This window comes from Xiphias gladius, chromosome 12, assembly GCF_016859285.1.
Source record: "Xiphias gladius isolate SHS-SW01 ecotype Sanya breed wild chromosome 12, ASM1685928v1, whole genome shotgun sequence".
NCBI classification, from domain to species: Eukaryota; Metazoa; Chordata; class Actinopteri; order Istiophoriformes; family Xiphiidae; genus Xiphias; species Xiphias gladius.
The window spans coordinates 664,984-683,138 of NC_053411.1; the positions used below are offsets into that span (position 1 = coordinate 664,984).

The 18,155-nt window shown below is 38.8% G+C and overlaps 1 protein-coding gene across 3 annotated transcripts in view; it reads left to right on the forward strand.

The window, feature by feature from the left end:
* The first annotated feature begins 646 nt into the window (after positions 1 to 646).
* The window catches only part of senp3b (SUMO specific peptidase 3b), a 30,703-nt gene continuing 13,194 nt past the window's right edge, over positions 647 to 18,155 (forward strand). The window contains exons 1-8 of one of the 3 annotated variants that reach the window (XM_040141083.1): positions 647 to 1,130; positions 2,722 to 2,833; positions 2,953 to 3,078; positions 4,620 to 5,330; positions 6,484 to 6,597; positions 6,877 to 6,988; positions 10,490 to 10,637; positions 12,116 to 12,163. In XM_040141083.1, coding sequence (XP_039997017.1) covers positions 2,991 to 3,078; positions 4,620 to 5,330; positions 6,484 to 6,597; positions 6,877 to 6,988; positions 10,490 to 10,637; positions 12,116 to 12,163 — 1,221 coding nt within the window. In that variant the 5' untranslated portion in view covers positions 647 to 1,130; positions 2,722 to 2,833; positions 2,953 to 2,990. The remainder of the gene's footprint in view (positions 1,131 to 2,721; positions 2,834 to 2,952; positions 3,079 to 4,619; positions 5,331 to 6,483; positions 6,598 to 6,876; positions 6,989 to 10,489; positions 10,638 to 12,115; positions 12,164 to 18,155) is intronic. The other 2 variants (XM_040141082.1, XM_040141084.1) reach the window with 2 other exon arrangements.

Consider the following 18,155-nt stretch of genomic DNA (forward strand, 5'->3'; position numbering starts at 1 on the left):
TTGGAATAAAGCAGTAGAAGAGTGGCAAGGGAAGAGGAACACTGAAACAAGGAATAACTTCAGCAAAATTAATTTAACAATAAAATATTTAGGTAGGTCAAGGAAAGAAGAGGTCATTTGCAACAGAATAAGGCCAGGTCATTCAGACAGCACACTGAGAGTAATAAGAAAGCATCCAACTGGTTTATGGGAGCACTGCCAAGAAAGACAACATATAAAAGGAAGAACTGAGGAAGTCTGGGGCTCAGGAACTCAGCATTAAATCTTTCATGAACCTACCAAGTCGGCTGAGGAGAAGAGTATTCTCTGAGTTTCTTAAACAGATTGGATTAATGGGTAGGATTTAAACGCTGATCCATACTCTGCAGAAGGTGGCGGTAATACACCTACTACCCCGGTTGCCAACTGCCGTTAAAAGCCAAAGAAGAAGAACAGAGCTTAAATGAACTCATCACCAAATCCAAATATTTCAAAGGAATACAAAAGAAATGCATGTTTAATTTTATTAAATACTTTACAGAAATAAAGGAACAAAAACAAAGTCTGACTCTACCTGAGTGATCCAGTAAAGCCAAAATCAAACGGATTATTACTAATGTCCTGTTTTCATGGACCCTGTTTGTTTCACTTTAGTTAACCCCAACCACTGGAGGTCGATTACATTACTTGATTTTCGCTCAAAATTCATTGCGTAGCTAGAGTGCTTTCCAAAAGACTGAAGGAAAAAAAATTAAAGGCTACCATTAAAAAAAACATTCTATGTGACGCCATTGCTGTGCGACGGATTTATAGTTGACATAAGAGCGAAAAATCTTCAGTGATATGGCTCGTAGTATCTCTCGTTTCCGTACAGACTTTTAAAAATCGAAATAAATTCTTCTTGTCAATTTCACGTACCTCGTCGACTGTAATCGAACGTTTCCCTTAAGTATTTGCGTTTTTCTCTGAACCGGAAGACCTAAAAGAAATCAAAGTTCGCAAGGAGGTGACATCTGCCTGCTCCACACCTGACTTCATTGAATGAGGTTTAACACCAATTAGCATTTGTTTTGGTTCAAAACCATACAATACTAAACGCGCCCACCTTTCAGTCAGAAGCAGCTGGACACATACAAATCTGCGGCTTAACGGTAAGCATACAAATGCAACACCTAGCTATGTAAGGAATACATAAGCGGGGCGTTTTATTTTGTTGTTGCTAACATGGTATCTGCCTAACTAATGCTTAGCTAGCTGACGACAACATGGCTAACCAGCTAATGTGTTCAACGGAAAGACAAGAGATCACTGAAGCATTCTGGTTATTCCAGATTGTTCTCAATGGTGATGCTTTGGCTTTCCATAGTTACCAACAGAGGAAGGTTTGCAATCAGTGTGAATTTTCTTTCGGTTTAAGTGGTGAAACTGACGGTGATGTTTGGCTAGCGCTCATTGCACGCAAGATAGCCCTGGTGTGGACTATTTCCTGCATCGAAAATAATTGTTCTTATCATATTGCATTTTTATGAAGGGTCCTCTCTTGCACAGGACAAAGGCCGCATCGAAGTATTCACTTTTATATATGCTAATTTGCCCAGCTTCTCAGTTATTCCCATAGCTGGGCGTTGGTACATTAAATCCAGTCAGTCTAGCTAGCAGGCTAAATTACATACCGCACTCTGACCAGGTGCACATGGTAACAAGAGTCCCGGTGCTGTTCAACTCTATTTTCATTAGCTAGTAATACCATACGTTTTCAACTCCCATTAAAGCAGCTCTTGGTTGTGTGAATTAACATACGTTAATGTTCTGTTTGAAGGTCTTGGGTTATTAACACTGCCTGTTGTATATTTCATTGAAAACTAATGTCAGTTCCGGCTAGTTGTGCCAGTTGCAGCACTGTCATTGGAAGGCATGAGTGGTGCTTTGATGAGGTGTTTTGTATACCAAATGGACTGTGTAGCTCAGTGAGTATTGCAGGATTAGTACCTTGCTACCTTATATCCAGCAGGGGGTTGCATCTTCAAAGGGACTTTGATCTTCTCACAGTTGTTATTGTGTCTTGAGAGTGATTAAAATATTGTCCTGGAGTCAAACAAATGCTTAAATTAATCATTTTCACATACTGTGCCACTTTACTCTTCCTTTTCACTGGATATATGCTAACTCTGTAGTTCTAACCTGTGGCAGGCTAGGGCAGTGGCTGGCACAGTCTGTGGGAATTTTGAATTTAAATGTTGGTTTCAACAGTGGCACACATGTTGTCATTCAGTAGACAGTTGACATCTTTCACATTACAAAATAAATTTGAAGATGCAATTAATTGCTGGATAACAGGTAAAATATTTGGGTCACAATTTCCCCAAGGTTTACATTGGAAGCACTGATTGGAAGCAGTGACTGAATCACGGAGTAACGTCTGGAATGCTGAGGTCATAGATAGGGCAAAAACTTTACTAGTGTTAGGGCCTCACCTATACCATAAATTACTGCAACTTGGAAAATGGTTTACAACGTGACAGTTGAATTTAAATTATTTTCACCTAACCTCTTGCTTTATTAAATTATATTTTGTCAAATTAGGCATGTGATATTTCATTGTACAGAAATGCAGTGATATACATGGTGGATTAGAAATATGGCTCAGTTAAATCTAATGAACTGGAAATGTGACTGGTGTGGAATGAGAGTGGAGCACTGTGGAGCAGCTGTTTTCTAAGTAGTGTTCTCTCTTACTCCAAGATAACTAGCAAGCTGCATTTATATAGAAAGTAATGTGGCTTGCTCTGACCTCTGAGGCAGTTTTCACAACACTGGTAGAGTTCCTGGCTGACCTTGCTGTGACAGCAAGCAGGTACTGTGTGACGCCTCAGACTAATTTCCAAATTTACATCAAAATTCAGTTTCTCAACCCAATGTGAGAGTTGACTATATGGTTACAGCCACACTGAAGACCGTGTTTTTTGTTTGCAGGTGACGACCTGGCGCAGGTTGTGGGTTGTCCGTGGATAATGCGAGACAGTGGCGGTAGCCTGGCCCAGAACTGCTGGCAGGGAGACCTGGGTCTGACTGCTGTGGGGCAGGACGACACAGGAGGAGGTAGTCATATTACTTGTGGTTAATGATATGTTAGGTTTGTATTATTATGAATAATAAGGGTGCTAATGTGACAAGCCTGGTCATAAGTGACCAAGGGTGCCTTCTAATGAAGCATTTTGGCAGCACTTTACAAGCATTTATTTTTTGCAGTTCAATTGTTTGGAGCAGGTACAAGCAATACCAAACTATGTGTTTCCTCTTCCAAGTGAACTGCAGTGCAGTTGGTTGGCAGTAAGTGCATACTGTGATGAAGTAATAGGAAACCACCTTAAAACAACAACATTGTGGGAACAGTTAGAAGGAACAGCATAAGGACATTCTTTATTTTGTAATTTCAGACAGATATCAGTTCATTTCAGTAAATCACCATGATCAGTTCACTTGCACAGGTGAAGAGAATTCGTAAGGTGCTGTTGCATACAATTCAACTATGACACAAGAAGTCACAATGTTGACCAATAGCAAATTGTCTTGGCAGTGCAGACCTTTGAAGGAAAAGAGAGCCAGAGTCCAAAAGCTATCATCATATCAGTGGTGGTCAGGGCCAGAATTAATGATTATTTTATTATAATGAGTAATCTGTAGGCCATTATTTATTTATTTATTTATTTATTTAGTTAGTTAGTTAGTATTCATTTATTCATTGTTTGGTATAAAAAGTGATAGTAAAGAGTGCACAGTGCTCATCACTGTTCCCTAAAGGCCGAGATGATGTCATTAAATTGCTTATGTGGCATATTGAAAAATCACTTAAATGATTAATTGATAGAATTTTTTGATAATGATAATATTCTGTCAGTTTTTCTGTCTGTCAGCTCATCGAAAAATTGGTTCATTGTTCCAGCGCAAGCTTTGTTCTGTAACAATGCTCTTTTAGGTTTGCAGTCAGTCATGAGACAGGAGTGGATGGTGCATTCCCTTTAATTAACTTTGCCCACTCATTGTCTGGTTAGCAATGGGTCATCTTGCTTCCATCACAACCTAGTTTGCAAAAATGCCATAAGAAATTTCACGGGCTCAATTGCTGCTCACATTTATCTGTTTCTTCAGGTTATCGTTACTGGAATGAATATTATAAAATTAAAAGCCCAATCCAGTATCGAATTTGCTTACTGAAGCTGAATGCTTTCAAAGTACTTATCAAATCTAACTAGGCTTCGCTTTCATAATTTTCAAGTAACTGAAGTAAAACTGAAGTGATCAGTAGATTAATCATTTAGTATATCGACAGAATAATTATCAGTAGTTATTTTGATTACTGATTAATTGTTTATGTTGATTAACAAGCAAATATGCCTAAGATTTCCTAATTCCAGTTTTTCAATTATGTGGATTTACTGTTCTTTGATCTATTAACTCTGTTCTGTTGATGTCAACGTGCAACATTCTATTCATTTGTTTTTTAATTAAACAAAGTGCATGTGTTAAGTGAAATAATGAGGTATATATGGTAGTATTTGGTTAAAATTGAAGGCTTTTTGGGTCAAAATTGCACATGTTTGCAGATGATATAGTTAATCACTGCTCGTTTTTGTGTTTAGGTGGGATTCCTGGAGACCACCTCATAGTCCCAGTGTCAGGCAACAGTGTACCCAGTCCCATGCACCTCAGACTGGGACAGAAAGAGAAAGTGTGGACACGGGAGTATTTAGATGAGGAGGAGGAGGATGGGATGGGTGGGATTGAGGCAATAGGTGACGAGGAAGAAACAAACAATCTGGATGGGGAAGAGAAGGGTGAATGTAAGGGCAAGGATTGGGATAAAAATGAGGAGGACGAAGTGGAAGAGGAGGATGAGGTGGAAGACGAAGGAGACCAAGCAGAGGTGGAGTGGGAGATCCCAGACTTCCCCTTCCAGTCTACCCAGCACCCTCATTCACATCATCAACAACATTATGGACCACAACAGAAGGCAGAAGAAGGTGATGATGTTACTGTAGAGGGCAATCTCACCCAGGCCGAAGCAAGGGACTTGTTCAGGTCCCACCTCAGCAGGTACAGGGTTCTGAGGAGGCTCAGGCGCTGGCAGCGTTTGCGATCCCAAGGAGGCCTTGGTTTTCGGCTCACTCAGCACTGGAAGAGCTGGCGCCAGCGGGCCCAGTGGGTATGCTTTCTAGGGCAACGGTGGAGTCGGAGAGGGCAAAGGTATAACCTGTACGGCAAGCAGAGGAGGATAAAAAGATACCAGCAATCACCATACACTGATGGAGAGGATGACAGCAACGATGAGAGGTTCACAGAGTCTGACAGAGGTACTGATGTACACTACATTTACTTCTACAGAAGGCTAGTTGATAAAAATAAAAATGGCACACATATATTTTTTGATTTAAGAAATTATTTAAAAACCCCACAATTACTATAACAAAATCCCATGAAAAGACAAAAACGAATAATGTGTTATTCAGACTTTCAGTATTTTTTTGATTTTTCTACCCTGTCTGTTACTCTATGGCCTACTAGCCTACTTAAAAAAAAAAACAATCATAAATATATAGTTTTATTATTAAAACAGCTGGACACTATAGTCCTGTGTTACTTGAACAGGAAAAAGTTTGAAGACTTTGAATTGGTGAATAAGTTGATATATTGGTGCTCTAGTGAGTATTTCCTCTAGGATGGTGTATGTGGGAGTGAATCAAAATAAACTACACAGTGTGTGTTCATGGTAATGAAGGAACATGCCACTCGGTGCAATAGTGTGTTTCATTGAGGTGTTTCATTTTTGTACAATAATGGAGCTGGCACATACAATACTTGTTAGTAGAATACATTCATTGTTGGTTTGGCTCTGCACATGGGATTTATTTAAAAAAAACAAAACAATATAAATAAATTTTACTTATTTCTTGCCACTTCAGAAATCAACAAAATATGTGATTTGCCCAGCGGTGCCCAAACTTTTGCAAACAACTGTATGTCATGTCTGCTGTTTTACCACAAGTTAGTGCATTCAGTAGAGACAAGTCAGCAAAGTGTTTCCTTTATCTTAGCAAGGAAGTGGAAGCAGAGAAACGTTAGCTGTCACAATGCCTTTTAAACCTTCGAATCTGTCTGACATAAGAAGAAGAATTTGGAGTTAGTTCTTGACCAGTAAAAGAAGAGCATAATCACGACACGCGTGTCTTAAAATCCTGTCATTATTGTGGGGTTGGCAGCTTTGGTAAAGTCATGTCCTCCTTCTCAGACTTCAGTGCTTTCTTTTCACACATTTTAAGTTGGGCTGTCAATATACTGAGCTGCACCTTAGTTGAGTTGAAGTATAAAATTGTACAATATTTTACTTTCATCAGATTGCTTTTTTTTTTTTTTTTTTTTTTGAAATTAAGTGAAAAATATTGATATTAAGTTCAAGAATCTGCAAAAAACGTGTGTATGTGCAATCTCTTTCCTTTTCTCTGGCAGATAAGCAGATAAATGGCTGCTCTCCAGACAAGCAAGAGGACAGAGGGAGACGGGAAGTGGATGTCAAACCAGTGGAGCTGGCCCTTACTGAAGAACACATGAGTTGTGCGACTGGTATGGATCAGAGACTGAGACTAATTAGTTCATGTTCACTTTCAGTCAGATAATTAAAACTGCTATTTTCATGTTTAACAGGATTTTGTCATACCTTTGTCATTCTGTCTGAAATGATTTTTTGCCTTTTTAATTTCATTAGATGCTTGAATTATGCAAAAAAAAAATACAAAAATGTTAAAATGAAAGAGTTGGTCCTCTTGCATGGACACCATAGTATGCTTGTCTGGCTTATTGTGAAGAAAATTATAATGTCTTATGACTTACTTCTGTCTTGAGGTATTCTTGAAGAGTCTCTACAACAGTATGGCAGTTTGATCCCCATCCACGTGGATGACATCGTGGAGAAGCTTCAGGATATCTTCAGTGAGAGCTTCTCACAGCCACACAGGTCAGACACAGTGTTGGGTTCAATTCAATTAAATTTTATTTATATAGCGCCAAATCAAAACAGAGGTTATCTCAGGGCAATTTTCATATAGAGCAGGTCTAGACAGTACTCTTTATAGTTTTATTTACAGAGACCCAACATTCCCCCCTAAGCAAGCACTTGGCGACAGCGGCAAGGAAAAACTCCCTTTTAACAGGTAGAAACCTTGAAAAGAACCCAGCTCATGGTGGGCGGCCGTCTGCCTCGATCCACTGGGTTGAGAGAGAGAGGGCGGGGACATAGCACACTAGAGTTACCACATAAAGATGCATAATAATAATTAGACTTATTATAAAACTAATAACTATAATAACAGGGTGAATAATAATAAAAATAACAATAGTAATGATAATCATAATGATTGCAGCAGTTGGTGTTGAGCAGGATCATGGGGGCAGAAGGTGGTTTGCAGTCACAGATCCAGACTCTCTAGCACCAGGGGCAGAAATACCTGCAAGCAACAGGAAGCAACAGGAAGAGAAAGGAGAGAGAGACGAGAAAGCACAAAACCACAGGAGAGAGAAGACACAGTGTTAGGTTCAATTCAATTCAATTTTATTTATATAGCGCCAAATCAAAACAGAGGTTATCTCAGGGCAATTTTCATATAGAGCAGGTCTAGACAGTACTCTTTATAGTTTTATTTACAGAGACCCAACATTCCCCCCTAAGCAAGCACTTGGCGACAGCGGCAAGGAAAAACTCCCTTTTAACAGGTAGAAACCTTGAAAAGAACCCAGCTCATGGTGGGCGGCCGTCTGCCTCGATCCACTGGGTTGAGAGAGAGAGGGCGGGGACATAGCACACTAGAGTTACCACATAAAGATGCATAATAATAATTAGACTTATTATAAAACTAATAACTATAATAACAGGGTGAATAATAATAAAAATAACAATAGTAATGATAATCATAATGATTGCAGCAGTTGGTGTTGAGCAGGATCATGGGGGCAGAAGGTGGTTTGCAGTCACAGATCCAGACTCTCTAGCACCAGGGGCAGAAATACCTGCAAGCAACAGGAAGCAACAGGAAGAGAAAGGAGAGAGAGACGAGAAAGCACAAAACCACAGGAGAGAGAAGACACAGTGTTAGACCACTTCAGTGTGTGTTCATATGTTTTGTAAGTAATGGAGGAATTGGTTGGATAAAATGATTTACCAAGGTTCGGGAATTGTACCGGCTAGTGCTGGGAAAAAATTAATTAATGGATTAATTCATCTGTTCGTTTTTTGATTAATTACCTTACAATTATATAAAACAGAAAAACTGCCCTCACAAATGGCGAACTATTAGTCCTTTTAAAATATTGTTTCCTTGATTAAATTAATAATAATTCTGGCAATATTATTGGCCATTTATTTAAAAAAAAATGCAAAATTGTTCAACCAGTGTTATACAACTAATGATATATACTGTTACAGAATGAAAATGTATTGCGGTTCGCTGATGTGGTCAGGCCAAAAACGCTATAAAGCTCTATAAACGCGGATGTCTGTGACTGACAGAATGACTGAGTGAGTGATGAAGTTACACCATTGGTCAGCTGAATGCCACGTGACTGAGTGCTGAAGTTACACAATTAGTCGGCCAGCTGAGTGTTGGAGTTTTCCCGATTGGCCTTTGCTCTTTCAAAATAAATTGGTAAAAAACAGTTTCTACCTCATCAGTAGGGTTGTGTTTACAGGCAGTGTTGCCAAATTAGCGCTTTTGTAGCTAGATTTATTGACTCTTATGACCTCTCCAGGAACTTTTTTTCACAAAAGCACTCAGAGACAAATGTAGCAACTTTTTAGACAAACCTTAAGTACTTTCTGTAGAAGAGGATCGCCAGTAATTCCCCACTAGCCCGAGGTTGGGCTTTCCCTTCGCAGGCACACCTCTCCATGCATCTCTTTCAGTTGCCAGCACAGCAGCTGTATTAATGTGAATGACCTTCTGACTTTATCTCTGAGTGATCGTTTTAGAAGTAAATATAGCCATAATCCTCGCACAGCGGTTGTCTCTAGTCTACAGTCCTGGTTGAAATTATTGGCACCCCTGAATTTTAGAAAATAAAACTCACCTGTGCTTAATTTTCAATGTTCACATGACCTGAAATAACCAATGAATGATGGTTTTACTGCATAAAAAGGGGCTGATTGTTTTTCGCAATGGCTAAGAGAGCTGTCTGAGAGCATCAGAAATACTGTTATCAAAAAACACAACAATTCCAAAGGCTACAAGGCAATCGCCAAAGATCTTGAAATCCCAGTTTTCATAACGTTATCGAGAAGTTTAACAGTCATAAGACAGTTAAAACGCTTCCATGATGTGGTGCTAAGAAGAGACTCAGTGAGAAAAGTCTGAAAAGGTTGATGCCGATTGTGGGGAAAAAACACCATGCAACACATCTAAAGAGCTTCAGGCTGACCTGGCGCAATCTGGAGCGGTGGGTTCAGACCGTACCATACACCACACATTAAACCAAGTAGTGCTCAATGGGGAAAGGCCAAGGAGGTCACCACTATTGAAAGGGAGGCACAAAAAGGCAAGACTAATGTTTGCAAAAACTTTCATAGATAAGCCACCGTCTCTCTGGGAAGATGTTCTATTGACAGATGAAACCAAAGTAGAGCTCTTTGGGAATACATCGCATCAGTTTGTTTATAGGCAACGAAATGAAGCTCAAAAGGAAAAGAACACCCTACCTACAGTAAAACATGGTGGAAGTTCTATCATGCTGTGAGGCCGCTTTGCTGTCTCTGGTTCCTTGAGGCACTGAATCTTTTAAATGAATGATGAAATCAGAAGATTACCAAGACCTTTTAGGGAGAAATGTGTTACCCAGTGTCGGAAAACTAGGTTTGAGGCGAAGGTCTTGGGTCTTTCAGCAGGATTACGATCCAAGCACTCATCCAGCAGCACAAAAGCATGGTTGCAAAGGAACAGATGGACTGTTTTAAACGGGCCAATAATGAGTCCAGACCTAAATCCCATTGGAAAACCTTTGGAGAGAGTTGAAATCTGCATGTGCAAAAAGGACTGCTGCAAACTCAAAAGAGCTTGAACGCATAGCGATGGAAGAGTTGCAGAAACTACGAGCAGTCAGGTGCAAGAAGCTTCTAGATGGCTACAACAAACGTTTAGAGGCTGTCATTGTTACCAAAGGTTCTGCAGCCAATGTTTATGAAGGGTGCCAATAAATGTGTCTGGGGTACATTTTGTGTTTGTTATTTCAGTATTATGCAAATTTGTTTTTTTAATTAAATTTGTTCCGTAACCTTGGATATTTTATTAAAATATTTTGATTATACAAAATTGGTTAAATTGCCTTTTATTTCTGAATATATATACACTAAATTCTGTGCTATGCTGATGATTATAAAATCAGGATTTTAGCAGTGCAGAGCAGCAGCTTGGAAATGACTGCTGGATAACATGTAGTCTTAATGGACTATGTTTGATTTGTTCTTCATTAGGAAAGCAGTGGTCCAGCACCTAATACAATCCTTCCAGCGTTCGTCAGGATCAGCCCTGGCTAAAACATTCAGAGTCAACTACAAACGCCATGTTCTGACTATGGATGACCTGGGCACTCTATATGGACAGAACTGGCTCAACGACCAGGTACAACATTACAAACTTCTAACTCTTTGTGCTTAGCACCAAAGACATTTTTCATATATGTCATTTTTACTTATCATAGTAGGAAAAGAACAGGTGAAACAAAATTCTTTAACAATGACTCAGTTCCATCAAGTGGCCAATTAGCATCATGGCTGCAGGATTTTGCATTGTTAAATAATACTAAGGATGTGCATAGAATGAATGTTTTGCCACCTGATCCTCAAGACTTTCAAAAATGTGCTTTGTGCTTGTCTGGAATGCAATAAAGTGCCAAAAGTGTCAGCTCAATAAAAATGTTTTCCTCAAATTAAGAGAGATCCATTGGTAGCTCATAAAACCCAAAACTTGAGAATAAAATACATGTCTCTCTCTCCTTTTAGTAGCAAGAATTGCCGGGGAACATAAAAATTAAGTATGCAGGAAAGCAGTATTAAGTAATTTATGCATATACTTTTAAAATTACCGTTCTTTTGGCTTGTTTTGTGAGTTTGTATTGTATTGAAAGAAAAACTTAATTAAACTTAATTCAGTACATCTTGGTTTACTCCCAAGTCCCTTGTTTGAGTCACCCTTACTTGACCTGGAAATTGTTCTCTTCCATCTTCAGAAGGACTTTTTAGTGCTCTATTTCTGCTCTGAAGAGCGAGAAGCAATCCCTGAGGAAGTTTGGAGTATTTTATTAGAAATGTTTTGGTGATTGTACTACAGAGCTGATCGCTGACTACTCTGACATTGCATTACAACATATGCAGACAAATAACACAACATATTATATTACTCCCAAGTTTTAGATTTTGTTTTCTGATTCTGGGTCAAAAATGGATAACTTTAGGTCTGATTAACAAAAGAACCGCAAACAATTTTCTTCATTCATCAGGAGGATTTTCCTTTCATGACCTGTTCTTTTCCCTCTCAGTCTGTATCATGGATAATGTTATAGACAGGGAGAGGAGGATCTGTTGTCTTTCATCAATAAAAGCATTTTAATTTTCAGTTGTTTTCATTCAGTCACAGGGCTGAAAATCTCTGTGCGTTGAGTAGAAACTTTAGTTTGTTGTGGGATATATTTACATAGTTTTGACTTAAACATTTGTATTCTATTTGTGGTGGTAGCCAGCTTCTGCCCTAGCTGGCTCTACTACAGCAGCATGTTGGCTGCTGTCCTCCTCCTCCTCTCCTACATCTCTCTTCATAAACTACAGCTATCCCTTCCTAGTCCCCTCTTCCTGGTTCAGCATGGGTTTAAGCCTGGTCGGACTGTTAAGCTTTCCCACATGCTTTCTTAAATTTTTAGGTAATCTGTTTTACTAATACCTCTGGCCCAGACTATCTTAGCGCCTCCTCAGGATGAACCCTTTTGAGTCTTTTAAAATTTCAATATTAATCTGGATTGCAAATGCTCACTAATTTGAAAATTCTTGTGTACTTAAAGAGGTTTATTTACATATGGCATCTTCCTTTGTTTCTTTTTCTTTCAGGTTATGAACATGTATGGTGACCTGGTCATGGACTCTGTGCCAGAGAGGGTAAGGGAAAAAAAAAAATCAGATTATTAAAGGGGCTCTTTACTGATTTTTACACATGAAGTTTAGTTAACTCATCCTGTGAAAAAAGTAGTATAATGTTTTTTGTGGCCCTGAAGGGGGCTTTCCAGAGTCTTAAAAAATAACACCAATGATGCCATCAGGGTTCTCCCCACTCAGGCTTGAAGGGGGAGCGGGCTTAAGTTGCATGACAATTCATCGTTTCTTCCAAAATAAACATTAGTGAAACACAGGAGGAGATAGGCAACAAAAGCCTCCTTCAGGTTTTGAACCAATGGCCTTGCATTCACAGGATATGTGTTTTTGACAATGCTCCATTCTTCCTGAACGGTGTTATAAGTAGAAACGTTTTTGATTGCATACCTGCATGACTTTGGTTTGCCATAGAATAAAACATTGCAGCTGTTAAAAGAGCTAAATTCTTGGTTATCTACAAAGATCTTCTAAAATGGCTTGGACAGAATTATTGTTACAAGATAATCTCCAAGCAGTCTGATATTCCTGTGACCACAGTTGCTAATGTTATTAAGAAGACTAAGATCCATGGGACCATAGCCCCCGTACCTGAACGTGGCTGCAGGAGGAAAATTGAGCCCAGATTGGACAGAAGTACAGTTGAAATTGTAGAAAAAGAGCTAAAGAAAACTTCAAAATAGATACAAGTTGACTTCCAAGTACAACAGTGTCTGGTTGCACCATACATAATTTTCTGAATGGAAGTGGGCTCCATGGAAGAAAACCCCACTTTTGAAGGAGAGACATAAAAAAGCCCTACCCAAGTTTGCTAAAATGCATGTTGAAAAGCCACAATGCTTCTGGGAGAATTTCCTGTGGACAGATGAAACAAAATTTTCGTTACTCACATAAGTTCTATGTTCACAGAAGAAAAAATAAAACTTTCAAAGAAAAGACCATCCCTACTGTGAAACATGGAGGAGACTAAGTTATGATATGGAATTACTTTTCTGCATCTGGCACAGGATGCCTTGAATCTGTGCAGGGCACAATGAAATGAGAAGATTAACAAGGCATTCTGGAGCAAAACATACTAGCCAGTGTCAAAGAGCTTTGTGTCAGCTGTAGGTTATGGCTTCTCCAACATAATAATTACCCAAAGCATACAAATATACATCTATAGGCACCCAAGAATGGATGAGAAGAAAAAGTTTGACTGCTCTGAAGTGACTTGCTATGACTCCTGATCTTAATCCAACTGAACATCTATGGAAACAGCTGAAACTCGCAGCTGGGAGTAGACACTCATCAAACCTGAGAGAACTTATAAGTTTGTTCAAGAAGAGTGGGCTAAACTACCAGCAAAGAAGTGTAGAAGTCTCTACGAGCCTAAAAAAGCCATTGATTACAGTAGTGATTATGAAAACCTTTTGCTACAAAATACCAGGTCAAAGGGTCCCATATTTTTGTCCATGTCAATTTGATTTGTTGTATTACATAAAATAACATGTTGCATTGAAAAAGCAACCTGTCTGTTCTATTGAATATGGAATAGAAAATAGTGGATGCCAATTACAATTTTCTCTGAATTAAATTTGAACTTATTTCAGAGAAAATTTGGGTTTTTCTTTTTGAAGAGGAAGGGTTTGTAATTTGTCCACATCTGTATTAATTTCAGTGCAATACTTTATTAATTACCTGTAAAACTTACCATTATGAATTATTTTGCTTGTTTTCAATGTGTTACACTGAGTTCAAAAAAGGTTGAACAATTTTTGGCGCGTTCTATGATTTTACTACCAAGTCGAAGACAGAAACTACAGGAAGTCAGGGGAGACAGAGAGAGCGAATGACATCTAACAAAGGTCCCTCGCTGGATTCAGATCATGTGGTTGATAGCCTTAATCCCTAGATTAACAGGGCTCCTCTCAAACTGGGTGTCTTTGTTTACACAGGCTGAATTGTAAATACAGCAGAGGTCTATGAGAATTAATATAGTGGAATATTTAAATATTCACCAAAATTTAAAATGTACAGGTAAAACTTTGGAAAAAGATCACACAGGATTGTGACCAAAGACAGCAATGTTGTCAAATATTTTCATGATGTTTGACATTTAGCAAATGAGCACATTTGTACAGTATATATTACGCAGAGACATTTAGGGCCCTATTTTTGTGCAATGAAAATTGTGCATATTTTTAGGTCTTGGGCACATGAACTGTGTTGGCCTCTCCAAGCTTATCTGGTACATGTACGTGCAGCAGCAAAAAGTGAAGAAGGGTTGCCTAAAGTTGAATATAGATGGGACGGTATGGAGATTTAATAAAATACCCTCTTAGCCAGGTACGTTGGTTCCATTGCTCTGAAACAACTAATGAAAACTATGGCGAAAAATATTCGTTGACCACTGAATTTTCATGACAAAAACAGGACTAAAACTAAATAAAAAGCAACCTTTGAAAAGGATAACTATGAAGAAATGTATTACTTTTTTCGTCAACGAATAAAAACTAAATGATAATGTGAAAGATGGACGAATGGACAGGATATAATGCAAAGTTTTATTCTATAACCCGCATCTGTGAAATCACACACCGTAGCTCCTGATTAATAAAACTGTTTCCTCTGCTGCCCAAAATATCTCTTGTTCAGAAGATGATTTAGCCACTTGACCTGTTGCACTACCATTAATAAGAAACACCATGCCGAGTTATGTGTCTGTCAGTAACGTTATCTGATGTTACTTGTTCTTGAAAGAAATAGATTTATGGACTAAATTCATCAGCAATCCACTGAGAATTAGACAAGAGGTGGCAACAAAACAGCTGAGACAAACTACAATGCAGGCAGCACACCGACGTTTATAAAAAGGTAAGCTAATGTAACTATCAAGTACTGTGGATGTGGCGGTAACATAAACGTTACTTTCAGTCAGCTATCTTTAGTGTTGCTATCAGGAGGAGTGAGTAAATTCCAGGATTAATGTTGGCGGTCCATTTAAACCCTCGTCTAGATGTTCGCTAAACAAAGTTCACAGTTTTATTGTTATCCGATATGGCGTCTCCTCTCAGACTAAACCCAGAAAATGAACAGTATTTTGGTGAACAAGTGAGTGAATCCAGCTTCGGAACGACTCACTGCTCTGCAGTAAACAGCACAGGTAGCTGCAGTGTTGCTAGGTTAGCAGGAGAGTAGATTAGGGAGAGCAGTGCTGTTCAAGCAGACAGTGTTTGGAAATGCTAACTTGATTTACTGAAGTGAATCAGTCTGTGTATTACTGCAAAGCAGAGGGACATTGACACCTTTCGAGAGAGACCTGTAACCATGGTAACATGTCACTGACGAAAACTAGACTAAAATTTCTTTAGTTTTTGTTGACTAAAACTAGAACAAAACTGACAAAAATCAGATGAATAAAATTTGTCTATAACCAGTACACATTTTTGTCTAAAGACAAAATCAAAAACAGCTGCCAAAATAATACTGGTGGATGGTGCAGGATGGCATGACTTGAACTCTTTCTGTAGAAGAGTCGCCAGTATTGGTTGGGCCTTCTGTCGGGCCTTCCCTCCGCAGGCACACCTCTTTGTCTCATTCAACTGACCGCGTGGCAGCTGCATAGACGTGAATGAACTAACTTTCTCTCTGCGTGATCATTTTACAAGGGATACAGCTACACACGTGTACTCAACACTACAGAGGACATTACACATTACACGTTACATTACATTCACTGTCATTGTTTATTCATGTCCTGGAGACTCATCTTAACCTTGACCATTGTCACTGCAGGTATCATGGCCTTGTTAATGTCATTAGTAGTAACACCTGTTTTGATCTGCCTTAAAGTTGCTGTTTGATATGTCCTGCTAGGAGAGGACAACATGGCTGACAATGGCTAAGAGTTAATCAGTCTAATTAGGGAGAGGGGGGAAATACACAAACCACTCTGTATCTCTGGACAAACAACCGCTTATAAGCCCAAACATGTTATTGAAAATGCCCCTTACAGCACGAAAACTACAAGTCCTATGGACACATTTTCTTCCCTGTGAACGTCACAAGGCTTCAACAAAAACATGAATGTATGTGTACCTACTGTTTGCGGTATAGGAGCTCTTGCAGTTTTAAAACTGCCATGATCTCTGTTTTTTGGCTGGACCACAACAGTCGGGCCAGCCCTATAAATGCGAATGTCTGTGACTGACTGACTGACTCAGTTATTGATAAAGTTACACCACTGGTCAGCCAAATGCCATGTGACTGAGTGCTGACTTCCCCGATTGGCCATTGCTCTTTCATATGAATTAGCGCAGACAGTTTCTATGCATCATGAGGGATGCGTTTACAGGCGGTGTTGCCAACTTAACGCCGTTGTCACTAGATTTACCAACTTTTCACACCCCTTTCGCAAGTTTGTTTTCACAAGAGCCGCTAGTGACAAAATCTAGCAACTTTTTGGACGAACCTTACCTACGTTCGTTAGAAGAGAGTCGCTAGTATTGCCTGGCGAGCACGAGGTCTAGCCTTCCCTCCGCAGGCACACCTCTCTGTGTGTCTCATTCAACTGACTGCCCTGGCAGCTGTATAGACATTAATCAACTTCTAACTTTCTCTCTGAGTGATCAATTTACAAGTAAATATAGCCAAAATCACAGCACAGCCGTTGTCTTAAACTTATGTGTATACTGATTTTGTCAGACAACGTTGCGGTTCTAAAATCAGGATTTTAGCAGTGCAGAGCAGCAGCTTGGAAATGGCTTGGAAGTGACTGTTTCTAAACAGTGTAGTATTAATGGGCTGCGTTTCAATCACTATTTCATACTTATTCTGTTGTCTGACAACAGAAACAGAAAAACATGCAAATGAGAACAATTTTATTAGGAATTTGGATTTATTAAGCTACTGTATATGTGAGCACTGAGAGTAGGAGAGAAGCAAAAAGATAACCGGTGGTCCAGCCATATACTAAGTTTTTATCTAGTTTTGACAAAAACTTCAGAGCTCAGTTTAACATGGCAGTCTAGGGGACTGTCAGCACTTTCTGTCCTCACAGGCAATTTTATCGAAAACAGTAAGTCATGTCAGAATAAGAATAACACTAGGTGAGATAGTACACATTTCTCAACGTTTTTATATAGCAATTGTCCATGAAGTTTAGAAATTGCGGGAATTGAAAGAGGCTTATTGAAAATTTTCAGGGATGGCATGTAGAGTGTGGGTGTAATGTCATGCACTCTAGCTCTGAACATTCTGCGTAATACACCCATTATAAAATCTGAAAAGGCCTTTAGGGAAAAAAAAAATACAGCCAACAAAAAAATAAAACCTAAACTGCTATTTCATAAAAAATGTAATAGCTATAACAATACAAATTTAAACCTAAAAAGTCTGAGGTGTTGTGACCCATTTAAAATTTCAGCCATGTTTCTACCCATGTGAAGTAATGTGGCTTCACACATAAGGCCCATTTCAGCGCACACCAGGGCCATACCGATAATTAGTACAGTGATGATAGAAATGAATTTTAGAAAAAATAGTTGAACCTATTTATATGACTGTATCAGCGGCGTTTAATTCGTAAAAGAATAAAACAAGAACTGCTAAATTGTTATTTTTGTGGGCTTTTCCTTTTTCTTTTTTTTTTTTTTTTAATCTATTTTTTATATTAAGGTCAACACAGTGGACAGCAGCACATAATAGCACTGAGCTCTCCTGTGGTAATTCTCAAATTGGAGGCTGCAGATTTATCTATGTGTTCTGCTGCCTTCTGAAGACTGCAGGCATTTAATGAACTCAATGAGAAGCTTTCATACTGCAAAAGCAGTCATGGAAAACAGATACTGTAAGAATCACCCATATTAATTTATAGATAAATGCAGACTGATTTACTGACGGTCCTGCAGTAACCACATTAAAAATGATATTTTGATGCCAATGTAAGCACATGTAGTGGCTGTAGAGAGTTACATTTAAAAAGTTTTATTTACATTTTTAGCATTGTAATGGATTGTAT